This window comes from Thunnus albacares, chromosome 5 (genome assembly GCF_914725855.1).
Source record: "Thunnus albacares chromosome 5, fThuAlb1.1, whole genome shotgun sequence".
NCBI lineage: Eukaryota > Metazoa > Chordata > Actinopteri > Scombriformes > Scombridae > Thunnus > Thunnus albacares.
Genome location: NC_058110.1, coordinates 20223982 through 20232786, shown reverse-complemented (window position 1 = coordinate 20232786; position 8805 = coordinate 20223982). Strand labels below are relative to the sequence as shown.

At 41.8% G+C, this 8805-nt stretch overlaps 2 protein-coding genes across 4 annotated transcripts in view; one reads left to right on the top strand and one right to left on the bottom strand.

Moving 5' to 3' along the window:
- Positions 1 to 19: 19 nt before the first annotated feature.
- On the top strand, positions 20 to 3935 carry LOC122982491 (5-hydroxytryptamine receptor 1-like). Its single transcript, XM_044351823.1, has 2 exons — positions 20 to 1503; positions 1972 to 3935. The coding sequence occupies exons 1-2, from the start codon at positions 460 to 462 to the stop codon at positions 2125 to 2127; spliced, it is 1200 nt and encodes a 399-aa protein (XP_044207758.1). The 5' UTR covers positions 20 to 459; the 3' UTR covers positions 2128 to 3935.
- Positions 3936 to 4369: 434 nt separating this feature from the next.
- Positions 4370 to 8805, bottom strand: part of kcnd3 (potassium voltage-gated channel, Shal-related subfamily, member 3) — a 98301-nt gene continuing 93865 nt past the window's right edge. For 2 of the 3 annotated variants that reach the window (XM_044351820.1, XM_044351821.1), the window contains 3 exons: positions 8685 to 8777; positions 7160 to 7419; positions 4370 to 5604 (listed from right to left, as the gene is read on the bottom strand). In XM_044351820.1, the coding sequence (XP_044207755.1) occupies positions 5430 to 5604; positions 7160 to 7419; positions 8685 to 8777 (528 nt within the window). In that variant the 3' untranslated portion in view covers positions 4370 to 5429. Of the gene's footprint in view, positions 5605 to 5937; positions 5971 to 7159; positions 7420 to 8684; positions 8778 to 8805 lie in introns of all 3 variants that reach the window. The other variant, XM_044351822.1, reaches the window with a different exon arrangement.

Here is an 8805-nt window from a genome sequence, read left to right as displayed (position 1 = left end):
ATGTTCAAACTCTTACAGTATACAGGACATCCACATCAGTCGCCATCAATCTGACCGAATGTTTAGAGAGGATGGGGGCAAAACTGTGCAATTTACTGTGTGCAATCTCTTCAACAGGGCAAAGCAAGGTCAGACAACTCCACATGCTCCTGATTACTGGCTAATCAACCGCTACCTACCATCTAGCCAATCAGTGCTGGGCAACACAAAAAGCAAACACCCTTGAATAAATTAATTTAAACCAGGAGCCCACTTCAGCAATTTTTTTTTTTTTTTACCATCTAGAGCATTTATGTTACCAACTTAAATCATCATTATGCAGCCAATGTGAACGCTCACTCTGAGCCTCAGCTCACTGATGTGGAGTGTAACCAGAAGACGGATTTGTCTGGGATGTATGGAAGGGATGTTTCACATTTAAAGGCTTCATAAGAGGAAGCATAAAACGCAGGTTGAGTAATGGATGTGCGCACTTTCTGGAACAAAACAACCGCGCACTATGAGACCCACATGGATACAGCGTTTCTCATTTTCAACTGTACAGTCTTGACTTTAACATTAGTGTTGGGTTTACCCGGGAACTTGTGGGTCTGTTGGGTTGTTTTCAGAACCAAGAGTCTACAGACTTGTAATAACGCGCTGCTGGTCAGTTTGGCTGCCAGTGACCTCCTGAAGTGTTCCGTGGATACGCCGCTTTTGCTTTTCTCTTTTCTGCGCTATGGGAAGGACAGCCAGGTGTCGGTGTCTGTGTGCACCCTGCAGCAGTTCACCTATGCCCTGTGCAGCTGCGTCCAGCTGCTCACGCTGGTCAGCATCAGCGTGGAGCGCTTCCAAGCCATAGCCTTCCCTTTCCAAACCGAGAGGAGGAGAGCCAGAGTTCGCGTCTGGATCCTGTCCATCTGGGCATGCGGCCTCATCTTGGCAGTAGTGTCGCTGACTCTCTCCAAAAAAGCTCTTTTTTACATGCTCTGCCGTCCGCACATCGGGGAGCATGGGAATGAGCATCTTCGGTACTCGGATCCGTTTGGACCTTATGTTCTGGTGCCGGTGTGGGGATTATCTCTGACTGTGATCGTTATCCACTACGTGCGAATATTCAAAGTTGTAAGGCAGCACCGAAAGAAAGTGTTCAACCGGGGAGTCCAGCTGAGGCCGACGGTGACGGAGCACGTCTGGGGCTGGCTGAGTGTCTCCGCTTCAGCACCACGGACAGCTCCGCCGGGCTCCGGTAGCCCGCTGCCTGCACGCCGGACGGTGCTTTTGGTGGCCGAAGCCGGAGCCTCCTGTGCGGGCGCTTCCGCAGGGGGCGTCCAAGGGAGACCTCCGGAGATCGTCGGGGCAGTGTGTCTTCTGACACCTGGGGCCAGGGAGCGGGGGAAGAAACAGATGGAGGGGAAAGTGGCCCAGCGCTTTGGGTACATTATCATTGCCTTCACACTTTTCTGGGTTCCCATGGTGGTTATTTTGCTCATGAACGTCATCTCGTGGCGGGACACAGACAGAGTGAGTCGGACAGTTTTCTTCATTATACAAAGTAGTCTCAACAAAAAGGGAACATTTTAATTAAGGTATTTTTAATAAATAATTTTAGTTTAATAATACATTTTTAATATCAATGATGTACTTCATCTTAGTGGTAGTTGATTCATTGGCTAGCAAAACTGTTGCAAATATTGATTAATAAAGTAATTTATAAAGAAAAAACACAATTGCTGGTTCAATTCTCTGATGATTTACCACTTTTCTGTTTTATATGACTGTAAATAAATTGTTTTTGATTGTATCTGGTATGTGGGAAATGCTAATGCCATTTTTCACACTTTTCTTACATTTAAAAAAAAATCAAAAAAGAACAATTGACAGATAATAAATAAAAAATAATTATTAATAAATCACACTGTGACTGTCATGCTATAACATTTTGAAATGGTATTCTGTGTCAACCCCGACTCTCCCTTGTGTTTCCCACAGTTGCTGATGGAGCTGGAGACATCAGCCATGGTGCTGACCTGTGTGCAGGCTGCAGTGGATCCTCTCATCTACACTTTAGTCACTAGACAGTTTCGCTCTGAACTCAGCAAGATCTTCTCCTCCATCCAAGGGTGTCCACTAAAACTAAGAGCTTGAAGGATCAATACTTTGAACATTTGGGTCACCTGAACTGGAAACCGCTGAAGCTAAATATACACAAGCTGCTACCTTGTGTTTGCACACTTACACACACAAACACAGAGTGATTTAGAGGCGGGTGAAGAAGAGAGCCCACAGATTTTGTATTTGTGGCAGATATAGATGTTTTATCAGGCGTTTCACAGTCGGGACACAAGACAAGGTCATAAATAATATCAAACACCTGACAAGATACGCACAGCAGTAGTCTCAACAACGACAGGTGGCATAGGAGGGCAAAGCAAAGAGTGAGAGGAAAACTGACTGAGCCCAGAAAAAAGACAATCAAAGGAGAGTACATAACAGAGAAAGAGAGAGACAAACACCATCACAGACCTCTGTTTTTGTCATTTGTAAATAAAAATGCAATCCTTTGACACTTTGAGCGGAAAGATGCTTACATAATAATTCAAACTGTGTCATTTGAAAGTGTAGCTGACACAAAACAACCTGTGTTGAAACAGGGAAGCAGGAAATAAATCACGTTTAATCACTGTCCTAGCAACAAAGCAAACAAACAAACAAAAAAAATACAGGGAACCTCACTTCTGCCATTACCTATGTCATACCCTTGTAGTTTTCAATAGATTCTATGTCAGACTTGATACTGTGAATATGAAGTCGATGTCTTTACCCCACTTTTAAAATGACACTGAAAAAGCTCTGCCTGTCTGTGCTTGTCGTCTTTTTTACTCCTGGTAAATTTGCGCACAGTTTGACTAAACACTAATACTGGATCATCTAGGTGATCTGTTGTCACGGAGTACGTACTACATTACCAGCAATAGTACTAGGTCTCTACTAGGAATACCAGAGGCAAAACACATCCTCTTCCAACTCTGTAAAATACTTTTGGCTTTCTTTGGGCTGATACTAACCTCATGATCAGAGAGAACTAATGCACAAAAGAGGAGTCCAAGAGACCTTAGAGTCTTGTGTAGTGATGCACTGATATGGTACCGATATGCTATATATTCCCATCCATACTGGCTGATATGATGATGATGATGATGATGATGATGATGATATGAGTTTTTTGTAAGAGTACAAATGCATGTGTAAAACTGGTTAAGCTTTTCTGATGTGTCCATCTTAAGTCAATTAAATATATATTTTTAAAAAGACCACAATACATTTTCTTCTGCTGCTAATTTGACAGTTGTTTTAAAAGACAGTCTACTTCTACAGAAAATGATAGTTACACATTAGCTACATATGGGCAGACCAATTCCAGTATTGCTTTTGAAATATACTATTGGCTGATATGGACAGTATGCTGATATATTGATGTTTCTAGCCCTGTCTGTGTGCTCTTGATCAACATTTTATTTCATCAACGTGGAGCAGAAGTGGATGCTTAGTCTGCTGGGACTGAAGCTTCTCCTCCCTGCTTTAGTAGAAACCCCGGCAGTGGTTTCATCCACCTAAAGACAAATCCAACTCCTGTCTGGACTCAGAATGACATTCAAGATGAAAAAGGCCAACTGAGAGTCATCAGGTAAAGAGCTAAAAGGTCACTGTCCATAGTTACAAAGGTCATCTTTGATGGGCTTTGATGAGCAGTATTACTAAAGTTACATGGTGAGGGGGCTGTGAGTTGAGAGAACAGACAGAATAGCGCATGTTTTTGGTGACAGAGATCTGTGGATGGCTCATCCAGTGTCCTCCGTGTCTCTGTGGTCACCGTTACAACAGACTTCCCTGCTTTAAATTCTCCCTTTAAGATAAAGTAAATAAAATCCTTTGTAACACCAAGGAGGACAAAAAGTACAAACACCAAGTTTCCTAACCACATAGAGTACACATACTCAACAACTTTGAAAAATGCCCGCTGAGTTTGGGGAAGAAAAAACGTTGACAGCTATAAAGACTACTGAAAGCATACTGTTGTTCACACAGGAGGTAGGGATACAACAGGACAACAACGAGAGAGAGAGAGAGAGAGAGAGAGAGAGAGGAGAGAGAGGAGAGAGAGGAAGAGAGAAAGACAGAGTGAGGGAGAGAGAGAGAGAGAACGAGAGGACAGCTTCACTGGTTCTGCCAAACGATGGTCAAATATTACAAAATATTCTATTAACAATATTCACAAAGAACCCGGGCTCAGGACAGATTAGTGTCAGAAATTCTCAGAAAATGCCTTGTGCTTTTAATTGTGGTGGTTTGAATTCAAAATGTACTTTTTTTTTTCTTTTTTTTTTGATTTCTTTGTTAGAGAATTGCGTTATTTGAGGTCCGTTGGGCTGTAAGAGCCAAAGGGGAAAAGAATGAGAGGGGGGGGAATTTCAGAAAACTATAAAAACAAATTTTTTACTTCAGCAGAACAGGCACATATTGTGTAAAAAGGCTTGTAGCTGAGAATTTTGGACAGAAATGTGTACAATGAACCCTTCAGAGTGGCAGCTAGTCAAATATACCATATACTGAGCCATAGAGACTTCCAGAAGAATTGAAACAAGTTTTCAATGAACTGAGACAAACACATTCACACAAACACACGCACGCACACACACACACACACACAGGCACATACCTCCTATCCAAAACGTCACAATTCCTCTATCTAGCAAATATTCACATACACTCATTCACAAATATGAAACTCATTGGTAACGCCATCACAGACAAGCCTACCATATGTCATTTTTAAAGATTTATCACTCAAGTGGAATAATATTGGACCTTAAAAAGGAATGAATGGTGGCGTATTTATCTATCAACAGTGTAAGTGGACCAAAATGACACAAAACAAAAGGGCAGGGTTAAATCAGTGGAAAATGGTTTTGATAAAGTATTGTTTTCTTTCTTTTCATTTGAGTTTTGTTCTTTTTTTCCCTTATGTCTCCTGCTAAAAAAAAGACAATGAGAGTCAAACTTAAGCGAAAATCATAAAAAGGTGCTTTGTGCTCAGTGACACATGACTTACTCTGGGAACTCTCGAGAGGCACATTCTCAAACGCCTCCTCATCTAAAACGACTCCCTAAACATATTTCCCACTCTTTCACCCACACACACACTTGCATACGCACACACATGCATGCCAACCGTTAACATGAATGTACTGTATCTAAAAGCCATCCTCCGTCTGTACAGGGAGTCCATGTCGTTACAGTACATGACCAGCAGAGGGCAGGCTCCACCACGGCCAGACTAGGACTCTGAATGCCTTCTCCTCCATCATTCCCAGTCCTCCTCTGTCCCTCAGTCTGTCTCGATGAGTCTTTTATCTGTCTTTCTGTGTGACGCGCCTGCACTCTAGTCTTCACAGTGCGGACACCTTCACAACGTTCTGGTGGGCGGGGCCTGCGGGCAGATGAGCATCTCCCTCAGGAGTTGTCACTGGCGGCGTGGGAATGCTGATGATTGCTGTGGTGATCTGGCTGCTCTGGCAGTTCAGGGGTGCTTGCTCGTCTACGCGCATGTTCAGACTGGAGCGGCTAGAAGAAAAGGAAGAAAGAAAAAAAAAATGAAGGGTTGTTTGTTTATGTTGAAACAATTCATTAGAAGTAAGCACACACCTGTGAGCCAGTGAGGACAGTGAGATAGGTTTGTGTCCCAGATGACTGTGGTTGAGGAAAAATGAATGAGAAATCCTCCTCTCTCCTTTGAAAATGTCCTTTGAGGTGTCCTTAACCAAGAAATTTTAATCCCTAAGATATTTTTTAAAGCTCCAATAAACTACGTTTTTGACATAACCATTAAATTAAATCACTCTGTGTAATAATAATAATAGGAAGCTAGCAGTTCCAAACCCGTTGCTGTCTCAGTACCTGGTCTGAAAGGGTCATCTTGTATGGAAGTTGCTTTATTTGGAGACAAAAGGAGAACAAACAGGTGGAGTTTTACTAGCGTTCATAGTTCAGCAGTGACAGCTGTTGGGGCTGCAGTAATGTCAGTCAGACCAAGTAAACATTCTGATCAAACGACCATGTAATGTTTATGGGATGCTAGTGGTGCCAGACCCACTGACAATCTACACCCAAATCTGCAGCTCTACATAGATTTCAGGGCCAAACAACAGAAAATCAAAGTAAAAGAAATGTGTGTCCCTCACAAACTAAAAATGTTTTTCTCAAGAATTTGCAGGACCAAACCAAAGCTAAAAAGGTGAATAAATATTCAACATACTATACATTTGTAAGATGGCCAGAAGAGCTCATGGGATGCTCATGTTGCTCTGTCTCTTTGGGGTGTAAAAGATCTGACGTTTTCAAATGAGTTTACTCTAAACACTTGAAAAGATGATGTATTATGGCTGGTCTGTAACCTTTGAGAGTCTTACAGGCTCTTATTTGTAAAAAAAAAAAAAAAAAAAAATCACTATATGTGGCTTCAATTCCAACTTCTAACCTGGTAATTCATGACAAAATTCTCAGATTCATCAATGACTAAAAGTATGTGAACCATTCAGTGAATGCTGTGACAGTAAATTAGCACCTCGTTGTCAGTTGTCATTAGTTACATGGTGGCTCATTAGGCTAATGTTGGCTAATTGTAGAAAGCTTTATTTATTGTTAGTCATTAAGTCAGTGGTTTGAAGTTACTTGATAAGATGTTGCACTACCAGTAAAGCTGATGAAACTCCACAGCCACAGGCAAAGGCATTTATTTTACTTTTTGAACCAAAAAGCAAGAAAAACATGATTTTCAGTGGATCACAGCCATGTTTTCTTCATTGGCGTTTGAATTAGACTGCTATTGAACACATTTGGAGAGAACACATTTTTTTTTATTAAATCCATTATTTGTGCTTTTGCCAAATATCATTCAGACTCCAAAATATAATAAGAGGTGAGCTGAAGGAAAATGAGCAAACTAGAAAACTCTGTCAAAAAGTAATTCCTACAAACACCACAATTTTATTGTATAGTATATACTGCAGCTGCGTTAAGAGTAACCAAGGGTGGATTTTGTTCTTTAAACTGATTTCAGAAATTTAACATCAAAGCACTCAAATTAAAGGCTATTGGAGTCTTTTTGCCCTGATCTTACCTGGTGCTGAGGGGCTGGATGTGGATGGTGCTGAGCTCCTGCAAGCCTTGTTGGTGTGTGTGCGTGTGCGTCAAAGGCTGCATGTGTGCTGGGGCACTGGCGTTCGGTAAAGGGGTGTGGTGCTTCTTGCTTCGGCGGGTGCAGCATGTGCCCGTCACGCCATCTTGGCTGGAGAGGGAGGGGCTTCGAGACGGGTAATTCTGCAGCCCTGCCTCCAGGTAGCTCTGCTGGTAATACTGCTCGTCCACAAACTCGTGGTTCTACAAACAAAGACAAAGAGAATGAAGGGAGGAAGACAGTGAGAGAGAGAGAGAGAGTAATAAAAAAGACGGGACATTTACAACATTTATATTTATGACCATGTACTGTATATGGCTTGATATAGCCTGTCATTTTCTGCTTCATTGCGTAGGTCAATAACTCCTCTGACAAAGTGTGATTATTTTGGGTGTGCGTGGCTCTGTGTGTGTGACAGTTTTTAATGTGTTGAAGCTTGGCTCCTAGTCAGAGGTCCTTAAAGTGGCTACAATCAATACTTTTATACTGACAATGGATCTATCATGACTACTTGTGCTCGTACAGATAATTATCACTTGACTTTGCACTTCCCCTCAGCTCTCCGGAGTTTTATATCACCTTTTGGCTCATTGTTTTGGTTTTCTGTCCCGCAACTTTAATGTTTTGGTTCACTTTCACCACTCTCATCGGCATCCTCATTTTCAGCCACAGCAGGTGTTTACAGCAAAAACAGCTCTAAAATCACATTGTACTTAACTTGCCCAGAACCAAATGGCAGAAAGACAAAGTTAGCAGTTAGCTGATGTACATATTTAAGCATTTAGCAGCTTCAGTAGAGCAGAGATATTTGGTCCAGGAGTTAATGGACACCAAAAAAAGAGCCGTAGTTACATTTTTCAGGAGGGCACAAACAAGGCTCCAAATAAAAGCTAATGTTGCTCGGTGTCTGCTGGATGTGTAAATAGATAACTGTTTGCGAACACATTTGCTGTATCAACTGAAGAGTGTTTATAGCTTGTGGCCAAAAAAATCAGTTATTGCAGGTTTGAGTTTGGGTTGTTTGTGTACACCAGTGCATGCTAGATCCTGTTATTTGCCGTGCTCTGAGTTGTTCCAGGCTGAAATGGACAACGAGTCTGTATCACACACAGGCAGACAAGTGCGTCATAAGGGAAATGCAGTGTACCGGACATCACACTACAGTGGGCTGCACTTGCCCAGGCACATAGAAATTCTGTAGATCTCTACTCATTACGCCTGACTGTCAGTTATTTTCACCTGATGAGCCACAGCTAGAGAGAAATGTACAGATGATTGCACAGTTTAGAGATATTAAATTACTTTTTGAAAAAAACAAAACAATTTAAATTGAATTCATGTGTGATTCTGAAAAAAGAAAAGTTGTGCACGTTGTTTTTACTCATCATGAATAGATATATTGTTGAAATATTATGGTTGAATGCGTGTTTGTGTGTGTGTGTGTGTGTGTGTGTGTGTGTGCACTCACAGTGGTTTTCTCCAGACAGTGCAGCAGGTGGTGGTGCTGGCTCTCTAATAGAGAGGCAGACTTGCTTAACCTCTGCTCCTCTTCAGTGGAACTCTGTAATCACACACACACACACACACAC

Bases quoted from the DNA above. Each gene is read 5' to 3' on its own strand.
- LOC122982491 (XM_044351823.1), top strand. From the start codon at position 460: ATGGATGTGCGCACTTTCTGGAACAAAACAACCGCGCACTATGAGACC. The intron at 1,504-1,971 runs GTGAGTCGGACA...TGTTTCCCACAG, and splicing joins CGTGGCGGGACACAGACAGA to TTGCTGATGGAGCTGGAGAC.